Genomic DNA, 15,662 nt, shown 5'->3' with positions numbered 1-15,662 from the left:
AGGGCAGGAGCAGCTCACATTTCTCCAAACTCAGCATGCGGGACTTTGGCTCTTTCTCTTTATATCTGTCTCAGTACAGTCTCAGCATGGGAAAAAGTGACCCCAAAAATGCTGTCAGGAATGAACTGGGAGAAGACAACCTCCTTTCACCTCAGGCCTCACCTCCAGATCCATACTAAATACCCCAGTACTTCCCAGGGATGCTTTTGGAACATCCTCTGGATTTAAGAATTCATGAGGGTTTAGGGGAACAGTCATTAATTTACATGGGGTTTTGGTTTTCTCACAGCACTTGTAAACCCAAAACCACACAGCTTCTGGTAAATGACAATCTGCCACTTTCTGCCTTGCAGAGAACAGGTCACCACTAGCTTTACACATTTCTCTGCAAGGAAGACTTAACTTTCCCCAGAAAGACTGCGATGGTGATTTGGTATATGCTATAATAAAGTGACATGAGGGAGATCTTAAAAGACTATCTTGTTCAGTGGGGTGCCAGAAATCAGATTCCTAACACACGTTTAGAAGGAATGTTTCAGGGCAGATGGGAAGTAAAGTGAGAGGGGTGAAACTACCCAGCGGGTAAGCTCCAGAGGGTGGGCTGGTGTTCCCCTGAGTCTGGGCTATCCCTGGGCTATCCCAGACGACGGCAATAGGCACGACACAGTGCTTGGTATTATTTAGTTTGTGATGCTAGTGAGGAACTGCCTGCCATGTTAGAAGATGGCACTTCACACAGTGTCTAGACAGCTTCTCAGAAAGCCCCAGGCAGAAAGCAAGATTGGTCTACAGGATAAGAACAAGGTGAGGAAGAGGAATCCATGAAGCAAAATTAAAGCTGTCAGGTAAGAAGCTGAAGACCAGGATGTCTGTGGTATGACGTCTAGGCTTGGACATCTCTGAAATGCCTCAGATTCCATGTGTAAAGTTAGTCAGGAAATTAGAGAAGCATTGAAGTGTGACTGAGAATAAAGGTATGTGGATCTGCAGCAGCTTCTAAATAGCTGAGTCTATATGAGAATGGGCTTCATCAAAATGAAAACAGTATCAGTCTCCTGGCAGTTCAGATGAAACATTATGGGAGTTGTCTTTTAAAATTGTGGAGAGTCAGTACAGGAAAGGCTCAGGAGCGTTATCTTCTAAGAGTTAAGTCACTAAAACCCTGTAGCCTTAGGAAAACAGTCAGAATTCGATTAAGTCCAGGTAGGACACAGGATAGCCTCAAGAAGTTAAGCCAAATTTAAGCAGGATGCATAAAAACAGGCAATGAGATCAAGACAAACAAACTTGTGTTTCTAGGCTAGAATTCCAAAAAACAGAGGAACTGAAAAGCCAATATGTTGGCTTAACAACACCTTATAAACTTAATACAATGCAGATTATTAGTGGTATGCTAAATTTCAGAGTACAAGCTTTGTAGGAAGACTGAAATAGGCTGAGCTAGTGAACAAAGTGTGGTATGTCCCAGGAAAATGTGAAGGTAAAAGCGTGAGGCTAAGTCACCAGCATCCACAAGCAATGCAGAATGTGCACGGACTCAAATCCCAAGCCTAAAGAGAAAGAGAACAGCATTGAGGCTACACTACCAACCACTGAAGCGACAGCAACAACATCCATGAGAGGCTGGAAGAGATGCAGAGAGGCTGGAAAAGCAGAAATTGCCATGGGAGACTTGTGTTGCTTCCACATAAAACAAATTGTCTCATACATTTTCTTGATGCTAAACGCAACATTTTTAGACATAATCAGCTGTTTCTTGGTGCTACCAGCCAAATAATACAGAAGTATTTAACTCTTCCTTTGGTCCTAAGCTACTCCAAAACAGAGTAACTGAAAAATCACTTTGTTGAATTCTGCTGTGTGATGAATACTATAACAATATTTTTACAGGGGATAAGCCTCCCATGACAGTAACAATGGGTTTCAGAAAAGGGGGAAAGAAAAAAAAAAAAGCTTGCAGATGATATGATGGTTATTTAAACATGCTATTCAATGGCAATACAAAATGCATCAAAGAGATCAGAAAGAGCTGGCAGGGTAAAACAGTGAACAAAAGAAGGGTTTTAGAAATAAAAGGATAACCTTCAGAGAGGGGAAATGTTTCCAAAGGACATTAGAGAAGCCAAATGTACACCTGAATTAAAAAGTTGAAATGAGACATGTTGTGCAGTTTTTGAGAAATGACCTGTTAGAAGATTGAAACTCTGAAGACCTTTTTCAAACGTCTTGTAGGTATCAGCCAGCTACTGAAATTGAAGGTCTAATAGATCAGCAGGATCACTACCGAAAATCAAAACTACTTGCGCTTATGTTCAGCAGAAGAACCCACAAAGAATCTGCCAGACCTAACCCTGTTTTACAAGGGACAAGGCACATGAAGACATTAACATGGAAACGTCTGCAGGGGAAGTTTTAGAACAATCTGTTAGGAACAAGGAGTAACTCATCACCAGGACTAGATGATGCTTGGTATTTCCACTGCTACCCAAATGCACACCAGGTGAAAGATTAACTGAGATGTGTAAACTATTGCTTACATAGGCTTGGGTGCCAGAGGAACAAAAGGTGGCAAACACGGTATCAATTTTATAAAAAGGTCTCCAGGGTGAATGTGGGAAACCACTGAAGTCTGACTTCTGTACCAGCAACTGACTGTCACAGTTGGTGCAAGGGTAAATACGGTGCACTTGGAAAGAGTCAACGCAACTTTTTTCTGGGGGGAGGTTGCACCTCACGTATTTAGTTTGCTGGAAACATCACCAAACGAGCAGATAAAGCTCATGTGGCTGACAAGCAATTTGGATTTTCAGAAGTGTTTTTTCTGATTTGTTTTCTTGTGTGTGTTTTTTAACAGGTGGCTCAAAGACTTGAAGGAAGCTTCTCTTACGAAACAGTAACTCTTGAAAATAAATGGTACAGAACTTCAGTGGCCATTTTTCACAACAAAGGGAATACTAAGAAGAACCATGCTTGTCCCTGCATTGTGCAATACGCTCACTTGAAAAAGATGAGCAGTGAAGCAATGAGGATGACAGAGGGGTGGCCTGAAACACCACTGGGACCACACTGACCCAGCACACTAAAAGAAACATTTTTGAAACTGTGAGGTTTGATCCCAGAAAAAGGTGGCTTTAACACCACAAATGCATAAATCAGCAGAAGCCAAACCTACGGACAAGGACTGATGAAGCATCTTCTTACCACAAAGGTAACAGCCAGTCCAGTGAGAGAGCTTCCTTCCCACAATGCAAGCACACACATTTTATTGCTAACTGCCCTTGTAGGCTTATTGTCTACACATTCATACAGCAAATACAAGCAAGAACACTAATTACCACTTTTCCAATAAAAGCAAAGGATAGTACTAGAATTTGTAGAGAACTGTTACAGAGTAAGACAAAGTATGAATTAAGAGCAGTCACAAAAACAAGCAGGAAACATCAGCTGTCTAAACCTGTAACGCAGAACTCCAGACAGCTTTTGTCCTCATAAAGTCAAAAAATAAATAAAACCACAACTGTAAAAAGATCAAAGCTGAGAACAAGTGTCAACACTGAAGAAAAGGTGAATGTTTTTCCCTTTTTGAAGCAACTAAACCTGTAGCAAACCCACCAGCATTAAGGTCAATATGAGACAACATGGGTACACCAGATGGGTAATGTCAGAATGTGCCCATTTCTCTGGGTATACAGATCACTGAAGATGTGAGCCACAGAGATCATGTAATGATTTTATTATCATTGTATGCTGAAATAGTATACTTTTATCAAGACTGAAGGAGTGGTTATTATATGCCTGTATTGCTCTAATTTTATGATGGCTGTCACCAGGAAGAAGATAATAGTTTCCAGATAAGGACATCTTGAAACAAGACTTGAAAGACAGTGAACAAAGCCATTACCTTGGAGTATCCTATCTCTAACAACACTGGTTTGCCAATGCTGGGAAGTAAAAGATAAAAAGACTATAAACAGTTAAAAAGTAACCAGATTCCTGTGAATAGAGGCAGGTGGTAATGATCAAAAGCCAAGGCAGGATTTAAAGACACACTCCCCGAAGCAGCAAGAGAGAACTGGTTTCTGAGTTGCACGAGCAGATCACACACCTCTGAGATCTTGGGATGTCTGCAGAAAGCTATGACCTGCCAGGATGCTGCCAGGATCCCCAGGTAGGAACCCAGCAGATTAAGGAAAGCAAAACCAAGCCTGCATCCAGCTTGCTGAGGTTTATTTCAAGTTCCTTCTTCCCTGGTTTTGTTGAAAATAAAACAGTCATCTTCTCTAAAGGCAGATAATTGCTGCCTATTACTGGCCAGGAAGCAAACCACAGATGGTCAATCTAAGTTGAACTTTCTGAAATAATCAGAGGGAAGCACATCCCAAAAATCAAGCAGCAGAGGAAGCCCAACTGCTCTGAAAGACATGCAGAGATTCTGCCTAGGGCAGGGACCTACAGGTTGTGCACTCCCAAACCTCAGCAGTTCAGGAAAAGCCATTTTCATTTGACATCCATGGAGAAACTGCATAAATGCCATCAAAGTCACGTTAACAGTCCAAAAGTGACAATGCTGTCAATATGGCCAAGTAGAAACTGTAAACCAAATCCCAAATCTAGTGCCTGCTGCCTGGATTCTTGAGGAAGAGAGAAGAGAACAGGCAGAAAAACACCAGGATTTCCCCCAGGCCAGCGTGCCTGAGGCTTCTCACAGTTTGCACAAGAAACTGGTGACCTGGAGCTGTTCAACACATGGGTGATGGGCGTGCCTTTACTGGCTGAGACATCAAGAAAAGACTGAGGGGTTATCAGTCGTTTCAATAAATGGATTATAAGGAATGCAGAAATGAGTATGTCTGTCAAAGCTTAATAAAATCCTGTTGGCTTAATGCCACCTGCTGCAAAAAATGCAGCAGCACTTCTCCAAGAGCTCCTGTGCTCTTCTCCAAGAGGAGGCAGGCTGCCATCACTGACGTGCTGCGGGGAGAGGCTTTCTAAAGATCTCCAATCTTTTGCTCACAGGGGACCACCTCCAACACTAGATCATCTAAGACTTGACATACTGTCATGATGGAGAGCCCACACCTCTGGGAATCTGCCCCAGCACAGCACCACACTCCTGGGGGAATGATTTTTTTTTTCCTCCCATGTCCAGTTTGAACCTCCCAAGCTGCACCTTGCGGCTGTTGCCTCTCATTCAGTTATCTGCCACTGTCAGAAGAGTTTCACGCCATCACCTTCATAAGTGCCCTTCAGCAGCTGTAGTCTGCAAGCAGATCACGCTTTAGCCTCTTCTGCACCAGACAGAACAAGCCCCACTCATTCCCCAGATTTCTGAGCATCCTGACAGCCCTCCACTGGCTTGCGCCCCGTTTCTCAACAGAGCTGAATAACTGCCCAACTTTACCAAAACTCTGTGTTTTTCATTTCAAACAGCGCAAGCACTTTAGAGAGAACAACTGACCAGGAAAGGCAATCAATCCTGTGATTAACTGCTCCTCCACGACTTCAGGGATGAATTATGGCCACCACATTATAAACTACCTAGCAGCATTTGCAATTGCTGCTAGCTCTGGTGTTTGGACTGTATTCCTTCTTCAATTCCACAATGCAAAAGGCAGAAAGAAAGGGGATCTGGCTCATACGCTGATCTGCCTGAAGGTTATCAAGGCCAGGAAGGAGGATTAGCTAGTCTGACTCACCCACTGCTCTGAACAGGGATTGTGAAGGGAAGAAGGTAAGGAAAGAGGAGAGTGGGGAGCGCCTGGTGGTGAAACACTCACTTGTAATTGTTGTTGATGTCAGAGACGCGCCAGACATTCTGCAAGTCAAAGCCCATCCTCACCAACTCCATCTCAAATCGGTATCTCACATGGTCTCCTGGAAGAATAGAGCACAAGGTATTTACTGACAGCTAAGCAGAACTGATGAAATCCAAACACGTCAGTGGCAGCTCCATAGCAGCTATCAATAGGCTGGAGAGAAAATACAGGACAGCTGGATGGCAGGGATCTTGCTTCAGAAGCCAAAGAGACTTGTCCCTCACAGGGGCTCCTCTGCTTATTTTGTCAAGTCAGACCATCTCTCAGTGTCAGGGCACAGAGTGGACGACGAAAGCCTTCCCACATCAGTGTGGGAGTAGGGGGGTTTAATTTAATCCACTTTTGCCCTTCTGACATAGATGGCTTCCAAAGTGGATGTCAGGAACCCCATGGCAGAGCAGTACTGAGCACCCACACCAGGCAGTTCCTTCTTCCAGACTGCTCTCTCAGAAGCTGACTCAGGGTTTGCTCTCTTATGTTTTAGCCTTGACTTACAAATTCTGGATGCCTTTGTTGCCTTAATGTCAAATCTTGTTAATAAATAAATACTGCAAAGCTCTTTGCCTCATTCATATCCTGCAGCAACAATTTCCACAGGCAAGTTTGTTTATACTAGAGAATACTACTTTCTCTAAAGGAAAGACAGCAAATCCCTCCCAATGGCTGGTGTTTGGGACACAGTAAGAACAGATAGTTTAGTGTTTCTCTTTCAGCTATACTGTTCAACCCCATCCCTCCATCCCAAACTGTGTATGGACATTTCATGCAGGCTACTGCTTCTCTCCTCTAGTATCAGCACATTTTTAAGTCTAAAGCCAGGTTCGTCACTCATTTTAATCCCCTTTTATTAATTATGAAGCTGCTTAAAGAAAAAGAATAGCAAGTGAACTTTGCGTTCCCAGAGAAGGGAAACTCGCAATCCACATGAGGGCACCATCCCAGCTCTGATTTTCTCTTTATGGATTCAGATGTTATTTGTGCCTCCACAAAGATGAGCCAGACATCTCCACAGACCTGATCACAGGAATGTCACTGCATTTCTAGGTGCTGGAGAAGAGATGCAGATGGATTTGTATTAATTATGCTGCCTCAAATCTGATGATGTTTACTATACAGGGACAAGACTGCTTGAGCTCTCCATCATCATGATGACAGTACAAAGTACGGGATGTTTTCTTCATTGACAAGGAGAAAGGGAAAAGCTGGTTATGTGCAGCTGGCTCAGAATGCTCCTTATTGTGCTTATTACTATTACTCCTTTTACTGTGCTTGTTATCCAGCCACACTGGGCCATCAGCTGGATCTCTAGACCAGGTATAGGATGCCCCTCAGCAAGATGAACTTGGGCTATGGCTACAGCAGAGATTTAAGACATAGCCAGACATCAGTTTATGAAAAACAGTTCAAATTGCGTTGCAGTGCTTCTGGACAGAAAAGCAGGAAGGGGACACACCAGCAGCTTACCTGGACGGCAGAGATGGGCATGTTGATCCTCCTCATCAACACAGACTCCTAAGCACCACGCATGGTAGGCAAATGCAAACAGGTCCTCAGGCTTAGCAGGGCGGGCAATGGCTCGAGTTAGCCTCTTCAGCCACTCCTGGCACTGCTTAAAGGTGGAAAAATGGCACCTACAAACCCAAATGCACATCATCCTCAGTGGATACGTTCATCCAGCCAAGACAGACAGACAGGAAGCTCTGCTCCACTTAACCAGTAAAAGGGACAAAGTACCAAGTCTTAGTAACCCTGGCCACAAACAGCTCCATTCCAATGGCAGCACAGAGGGAGACACCAGAACTGATCACGGCAACTGGCCTGCAGTGGCATCTACAATACAGCAATAAACTGGATACCTGATCACTTTGGAGTCCTTGCAGACAATGTGAAGCTGGAACATATCCCGACACTCCACACTTTCCATCATCCTCAAAGGCACCTGCGAGGGACCGACATAGGGCATGACAAGACATACCACATCACATAGGAGACAGCAGCCTTACCCGCAGGCCCATCACACAGAGTCATGGCTTTATCAACATCCATGAGCTTCTAATTCTAATTACAAACCTGCTCTGAGGTCTATGAAGGTTCACAACTCAGCATAGGGCCTCCTTCAACAATTACTATTCCAATTTCTGTTCTGTCCCTGGGCAGTCTCCCACCTGGGGCCAGTAACTGACTAAATCACATCCAGACAAGCACAGGTAACAGCCAAACAAAAGCTGCAATAAGAGATGGCAAGTCAAGACAGCTAGAGAAAGCCTCAGGCTCCCACTGTCTGATTCTGAGCTGCTGGTCTCCAGGTAGGAGAAGTCTCATTAAAACAGGCCTGCAAGACACCTTAACAGTCTTAAAACCATGAAGTTTAATGCTTGAATTTGAAGAGAACAGCAAAAGAAAGACTAATTATTATCCAGAGGAAAACCCCATCCACACACCAAAACTGAGCAGCAAAACAGCAACTGCATGACCAGCAGTAACTAGACACAGCATCAGGTTTGGCATCCTTCAAGAGGCACAGTTCCCATGTCACAGACCATAGAAATGGCTTATGCCCCCCTGAAATACTGCAAGACATTATGGTTCAGGCAACAGGAACAGGCAGATCCAGACTTACATTGATCACAGAATCCTTGAATTTGATATGAAGCCGGTAGTTGGAGATGGCAATCACAGCATCATTTGCATGGCCAAGATACTCCACTCCCTCGCCCTGCAACACAGTGAATGGGACCTGGAAGGGAGACATCACTAATTCATGACACATGCAGAGTACTTTGCGCACCATAAATGCCAAGAACCACTCTTCCTACAGCCTCCGCAGTGCATCTCCCGTGGGAAATCATTCACAGCAACATGCTCTTCAGGCACAGAGAACAGAAAACTGCACAAAACAGCACTGGTACCCGCTGCCCAGCCCCATGAGGTGCACATTCTTCCAAGGATGCCTCAGGAGCCACTGAGCACCTTCTAATGGATGATTACTTGCAGAGGATAGGTGTGACCATAAGTGCTATGTACACCAAGTACCAGTATCTGGCAGCAAGGGTGTTGCATGGGGGCTGAGGAATTTACAGTCCCTGCTTTTCGAACAGAGTAAATGCAGTCCTAGCACAAATGGTATGATAAAGGACACAACTTCAGGCACTGCTCAGACATGTTGGGGAGTGCTCTGCACAGCCCCCCAAGGCAGTGTCACATACGTGATCCTGCTGCATCATTTAAATGAAGGGGGCTCTTAGAAGCACTACAAGACTCAGTGGTACCAACCCAGGTAAGTAAATTAATCAGTTTTTCCCTGATTTCCACTGACAAGGCTCTGAGGGAATCTTTATGTACAGCAATTTGTATGATTGAGGAAACTTCATTAAAATTACCTGCAGTAGAATTAAAAAAAAAAAACAAAAAACAACCAGATAATCAAGTGTCTTTCTGCTTTTCACTATCAGCCCAGACATGCCATAGCTACTTTTAAAACAGGGGATACTGGCAGATGGCCAAGTTTGACTTGTCTTTTCTTGTAAAAAAAAAAAAAAAAAAAAGGTAGAAAGCCTGAAATTCACCAGGACACTTTTTCCTTCGCCAAGTAGACTCCTCATTGTTCCCTGAATGTTACCTACACCAGGCGATGTCGGTAACCAATTATGCAAAAGATGTCATGAAGCTTTATCATTTCAGCCAGAGCCCTTTACTTGCCAGACAGGGCATCTGACGAAACAATTCATTACACCAAGTCAGACCACCTTGTCTTTATTTCTAAGTTGTTTCTATGGCTTGGGTATATGCTGCCTAAAAATTGAGTTTCCTGGGTTTTAGACTCTGTGTGCAAGTGACAATTGTATTAACAACTTCTCCCTTCTTAAAGTTTCTTGTACAGTAATAACAACTTTAGACTGGCATCTGTCTGAATACTCTTTTAGAGTGTTAATTATTAGACATTAAGGGAATATACTCTATTTCTGCAGTTTATTTATGCACACTTGCCAGAGCTGGTTTTAGTTGGCATGTGTTTCTTCTGCTTACGTGGCTCTCTCACACAGCAACAGAAGGGAGACAGTTTAGAAAAGGGATGGTAAAACTGCAAGAACTGACAGAGGGAAATCCTGGAATAAACTGACAGGTGCCTGAATACAGCTTGTTATCAAGCCAATGGTATCCTTTTAGACTTTACTTAATATTAAAATAACAATTTACTGAAGGCAAATTACCCTTTGGGAAGGGTGAACTTTACACTCCTCCGCACAGAAGACTAAAGCAGGTTCTGCTCTTCTCCAGGTAGTCTCAGCTCAGAGTTGTCTCAACAGCTTCACCTCCCGAAGCCTGCAGACCTGCAGCCTTAACCCCATGCAAATCCTCAGCCTGTGTTTGTTCCTTCAAGTCAATTCTCCTGTTGCCACATTTCAGTCCTTGCTTTTATCAGCACCGTTTACCAAGATGATGCCAATCAGAGCAAACTCAAATACTGCAGCAGCAGTGAGAAGTTAGAATGTCATCCTAGCTCCAGTCATAGGGGGGAGGATGAGCGCCAGACTATGTTAAAGGAAGCAAACACCATGAGCCTTTGGCTTCCACTGTTCAGAGTACCGCCCTTGCTGCACAGCAGCAACAGTGCCCAGGTCTCTTTCAAGGGGCCTTTTGCAGCAGGAGGCTGGCACCATATGGAGGTTTCTCTTTCCAACAGCTCTGCAGCAGGAAAATGCCAGGAGCAATATGTACTAGGGCCAGATCAGCCATTGCAATTGCATGGTACGGCTACACAGGCACAGCAAAGCCCAATATTCTCTGGGAATGTCTACCTGCTGCAGAGAGCTTTGCAGGAAGCATCATAGTTTTTCACTGTCAGCACAGGCAGAGGACAGGGAATACCCAGGACGGCTCTCTATTGAATCATGCTCCAGCCGTATTTCCAAGCAGCAGATGCGATGCTGTACAAATTGCAGCATCTTGGCAGGGCTCAGAAGGCAGGGCCAGGGCATACAGAACTGCCGTCAGCAGCCTCCACATACGTGGAAGGACCTGCCAGTCCAAACGTGACCTACAGCACTGGCCAGCCCATGGCTTCCAGAACATGTCCAGCACTGGAGAACTGCTCTCAGGTTTCACACTACCAGAGTTGAGCCAGCTGCATCCCAAAGCTGTTTCAGTTTTTTCCCTCCTTACCTGCAATGACTCTTCCTCCTTTACAAGCTCTTTCGGGGGGAACAAGTCCTTGGCTTGGATATACTCCAAACTGGGAGGGCCTTCCTCACCCTGCATTGCAAAGGAAACACAGATTGAGACAGGCTCCAGCCAGCGTGTATTATGAAAAGCCAAAAATCACAGTTGCTGGATACTCATGGCACCCCGATACCTTGGGCATTTCCTGGACCTGTGCACAGAAATGCCTGTTCTGCCTCCAGACCACACTCTCCGCATTGCAGGACCCCAGCAGTTCCTCTGGCCGTTGCAGAACACCCACAGCACAGTGAAAGGCCAAAGTAGGTCTCCAAGTGCTGTCTCTTCCAACCACATGGTATTTGGAAAGCCAAGCAGATACACCTTGACCACGTACAGGACCTTGGACTGATGTGACAGGAGTCTATCATGTCAAATGTTACCCCATTACCTTCACTATGGCACCACAGCAGAAACTGTAACACAGAGGGCTTCCATCTACAGTGCAGCTTCAACCTACTCTTCCTCCTCTTATGTTCATAAGGATTACTTACTTTTGGGAATTTTCACTTTCACCCTTAGCCCAAAAAAATCTGGGAAGAGCCTGAAGCTTTTTCAGGAGAAGACACAAGAGTGAAACTTAACCCTGTAAAAACGGCATCTAAGTGCACCCAATTCACAACATGCATTCCTGACTGGTGACAGCACCCAAGCAGGGCATTCACCCTCCAGGCAGCTAACATGTCTAACCTGTTCAGACAGACACCCTAGAAAGCCCACAGAAGCCTCAGAGAAGTGGTCTGAGATGACACACCAAGCCTGGACACACCATCCTTGGAAAAGTAGAGTGTCTCAGTTTGAGACCTGTGAATTTTCAGTCACTCATGAAATCTTGGTCCCAACTGTCACCAGCCGTCACCCCACATTCTCTCAAACCACTGGCTTGCTGTACAAACAAGCAGCATCCAGACACTCAGCTGAGGATGCTCACCGCTGGAAGCCCAGGACAGCGTTAATTCCACATGTATTTGGTGTGGGAATATTTCTTCAGAATGCCCCTTGCTCTCTAACTACAGCTCCTCTAGGTCTAGCATTTATTAGGAAATACTCTGTTCTATAAGCATTAAATAATATTGTAAAATGAAACATCTTTCTGGATAAGTCACCCAAGCTATAACCCCAAATTTCAGTCTTAAGAAACAGGAACCCAATCCTTTTGGCTCGGTTGTCTTTTAAATTATGCTGAACCTCCTTACATAGGTGACAGCTGCTGAAGCCTTGGCACCCACAGGTACAGCCCAACCTGAAGCACTCCCTGGACCTCAGAATGGGGCAGCCAGACCCCGGGTCCAGAGGTACCTGTGTGCATGCTGCTCATAGCTAGCATAAAATTCAGCATCAACCCCAGCTGGAGGCAAAAGCACTGCCCCTCCTCACCCACTCAGCCGGTCCCTGTGTAAGGCTGCGAGAGACACAGGGTGCAGCACACGCTTCAGCAGCCACCGGCTACTGGAGACCACAGGGGGCTTGGGGGCCTCTCCTGCCAGCAGCTCACTGATGCTGAGGCACTAGCCCAGGAAAGCACAAAGGAAAGGTGCGTGCCTGTGTACAGGTGCAGCAGCTGGGAAGCATGACATTCTCTCCCATCACCCCTTCGCAGCTCGTAAAGAAATCCCAGTGAGCAGCAGGAACTGGAACAGGGCAGCCTGAGCTCTCCACCAGTCTGGGTGTCCTTGAGTCCCTCCTCGACTGCAGCCCAGGTCAGGCAGGAGGCTGAGCATTTCCTTCTGCCACAGCCCCATCCCAGGGTATCAGCAGGGCAGGGGGCTCAGGACCCAGCTCTCTTCACAGGCCAGCCACTCCTGAAGCCCTCAGGCCACAAGTCCTTCGTGGGGGGGGAGGGGGGCTTTCTGCAGGAAGGGACATCAGACCTCCTCTAAAGAAACTCCTTTCCTCAAAGATATAAAAGATGCAGAGCTCAGGACGCCCTCCCACTACATCACCATCCTGACAGCATCAGCACAGAAGGGGGCCTCGCATGCTGCAGCCATGGCGGGAGCGCGGAGCTCCCCTGGGGTCAGCTGCTCTCACACGGTCATTTTCCAGCTCCGGGCAAGGGCCGGCAGGGCCTGCGTGGCACGGCACACTCCCCAGGCGTGCCGGCCGACTCGGCCCACGGTGCTGGGTGCCTCTGTGCCCTTGGGCCCAGGCAGGGCAGCGGCACAGCAGGGACGGGGGCCAGAGAGTCCTCCAGCAGCACGTGGGAGGGAGGAAAAGGGGATCCCCCTTTTGCAGGGGGATGGCACGCCAGGCCGGGCAGATCCAGGCCAGGAGGATCCGCACGGAGCCCGGCATCAAGGACAGGCCTTATCCAGGGCAACCGACTCAGCATGGGAGCTGGAGAAAGCAGCTGGCTTACAGCCCCACTTGTATGGAGGAGAGGAGGGGGGCAGAAAAAAGCAGCACTTACAAAGCAGTTGAGCATGGAGCAGGAGACGCGGCCTGGCAGACTCATGTTCACTTCCCGAGGCGGCAGCTGGGCTGGGCGCGCGCAAGCAGCATCTCCTTCCTCTGCCCCTCTGCTGCTGCCGGCAGCGGCTCCGAAACCGTCCCCCCGGCGCTGCCGCAGCCTCCCCGCTCCGCCGGGAAGGGCAGGAGCATCCCTGCCGGCCCCAGCAGGTGCCCGCCGCCGCTCGCCGCTGCTGACAATGGAGGGAGGGCGGGCGGAGGACGGCCAGACTCCACCTACCTCTGAAGGCCGCCGAGCACGGCTCTGCCGTCCGAGTGTCTCCCTGACAGGCGAGACAGAAAATGGAGAGACCGACGGAGGGATCACCCCTCCTCTCGCCCTCCAGTCCCCATACCAGAGCCGGCACCCTGGCGATGGGTGGATGCCAGCGCCACATCCCCTTCCTCACCGAGCCGCCAAGCGGAGCAGCTTGCCGGGAGATGCAGTGCGGGCCTGATGGCGTGTGCGGGAACACTGGGAACAATGGCAGCGAGGAGGCTTTGCGCCCCAGCGCCGAGCCCTACGCCCCAGCTGATGCTTTCGGATGCTCAGCAGGGAGCCTCCTGCTGCAAACCTTTGCCTTCGATCCTCCCCCCGGCCTGGAGGCTGCCCGTGGTCCCCTCTGCCTGCTCAGGGAGGGGAGGACAAAGGAGCTGCCCTGCTGCTTCCTCACTGCTGAACACCCCCAAGCCTTTAAGTCCCCTTCCCAGGAGCTCCCAGGTGTGCAGGAGCAGCTGGATGTCTCTGGCTCCCACCAGCACCCACGTGCTCGAGCTTGGTCCCTGGTGTGCATAAGGTTCCCCAAGGCCACCGCTCCCCTTGCTGACTACCTGGACAGTTAGTTCCCGCGGGAAGTTTCACCAACTCCAGTTTAGTAATGCTTGCAGACACTGGGGACATGTCTTGGGTGCAGGAAACAAACACCCAGCTCCTCACTCCAGCCCTCCAGGAGCTGTCTTTTACTACCTGTCATTTGTCAAGTCCACGAGCAAACAGCAAGCTCCTCAGGCCACAGCCCAACCCAGGAGCCACAGGACAGCAGACTCCTGGGCAATGCCATCTCCATTTCTATCACCAGCTGTGGCTCTGCCCTCCACCTCCCACCAGAGCCGGAGTGACAATCTCTTTCTTAAAATGCAAAACTACAACCTGGCCCTTCATTAATCTTCCAAGGGCCAGGCCCAACTATTTTGCTCAAATCACACCAGCTTTTTTTTCTCCTGGACAATTGAAAAAAGAGCACAGACTGTAGCCATTACACTTCTCTTACATGGTGGTGCTTCAAAGACACCACAGACAGCTCTACCTAGCAATACCAACAGCACCACCAACAGCATCTCAAAAGGTTTTTCTCAAGTCAGATAAAAGATTTGGGCATTTCTCTGCATAGTCGCTATGGGTTAATTATTCTGAGCTGCTTCGACCCAGGGACGGCTTAGCAACACCCAGACCTGCCACCCTGCGCCCATTGTCACTGCAGGGCGGCAGTGCCCAGGCAAAAAGCTGTTCATTAAGACTCCCTTGCTGAGAAAACAAACACACAGACTGCTCCACAGGCCACAGTCACAAGGGCTTCACTATTCAGGATAAAAGCCCTAGAAGAACAGTAAGCCATGAAATCCTCTTACCACCTTGGGCTCTGTCCTGCTCCACCACTTGCCAGGTGCTGCCCAGCCTCAGGGGCACCTGACTCCAGCTGACACACACAAACCCAAGCATGTTTGCATTACTTACAAAGTCAACACAACATGAACAGAGGGTTATGGACGAGGTTATGGATTTGTCTTGGCCAAATCTGAGTGGCAGGAAAGGTGCCCTGCTCCCCGCAGGTTCTCCTCTGGGATGAATGCCAGAAGACTGCTGAGAAACCAAAGGTGGAAGGAACCTTTTATATTCAAAAGAAAGCGTAGCTATATAAACTGTAAAACCAGCATTATTATTTTTTCCTGACATGTATCAGAAGAAAAGCAACAAAGCATGTCTGTCAGCAACAGCTGAAGCACAGAAAGTCTCTCAGGTAGTCAGACCATACATTGCTATTTAATATATTAAGTGCATACAATGCATGACCAGCATTTGTAACATACAAAACCACAGACAAGGCAAGTAAGAGGTCTGCTCCAACCCACAGCAAGATTTTTTAGGACCAGCGCTCAGTTCAGGGCCTGGCACAGGGACTC

At 47.5% G+C, this 15,662-nt stretch overlaps 1 protein-coding gene across 9 annotated transcripts in view; it reads right to left on the bottom strand.

Moving 5' to 3' along the window:
- MTMR4 (myotubularin related protein 4) overlaps positions 1–15,662 on the bottom strand; it is a 56,427-nt gene that overhangs the window by 14,024 nt on the left and 26,741 nt on the right. For 5 of the 9 annotated variants that reach the window (XM_055712838.1, XM_055712850.1, XM_055712828.1 and 2 more), the window contains 5 exons: positions 10,980–11,069; positions 8,437–8,553; positions 7,673–7,755; positions 7,281–7,447; positions 5,778–5,874 (listed from right to left, as the gene is read on the bottom strand). In XM_055712838.1, coding sequence (XP_055568813.1) covers positions 5,778–5,874; positions 7,281–7,447; positions 7,673–7,755; positions 8,437–8,553; positions 10,980–11,069 — 554 coding nt within the window. Of the gene's footprint in view, positions 1–5,777; positions 5,875–7,280; positions 7,448–7,672; positions 7,756–8,436; positions 8,554–10,979; positions 11,070–12,575; positions 13,375–13,443; positions 13,826–15,662 lie in introns of those variants that run through there. The other 4 variants (XM_005447436.4, XM_055712818.1, XM_055712813.1 and 1 more) reach the window with 4 other exon arrangements.

Source organism: Falco cherrug, chromosome 1 (genome assembly GCF_023634085.1).
Source record: "Falco cherrug isolate bFalChe1 chromosome 1, bFalChe1.pri, whole genome shotgun sequence".
Taxonomy (NCBI): domain Eukaryota; kingdom Metazoa; phylum Chordata; class Aves; order Falconiformes; family Falconidae; genus Falco; species Falco cherrug.
This window is presented reverse-complemented; position numbering and strand designations above follow the sequence as displayed.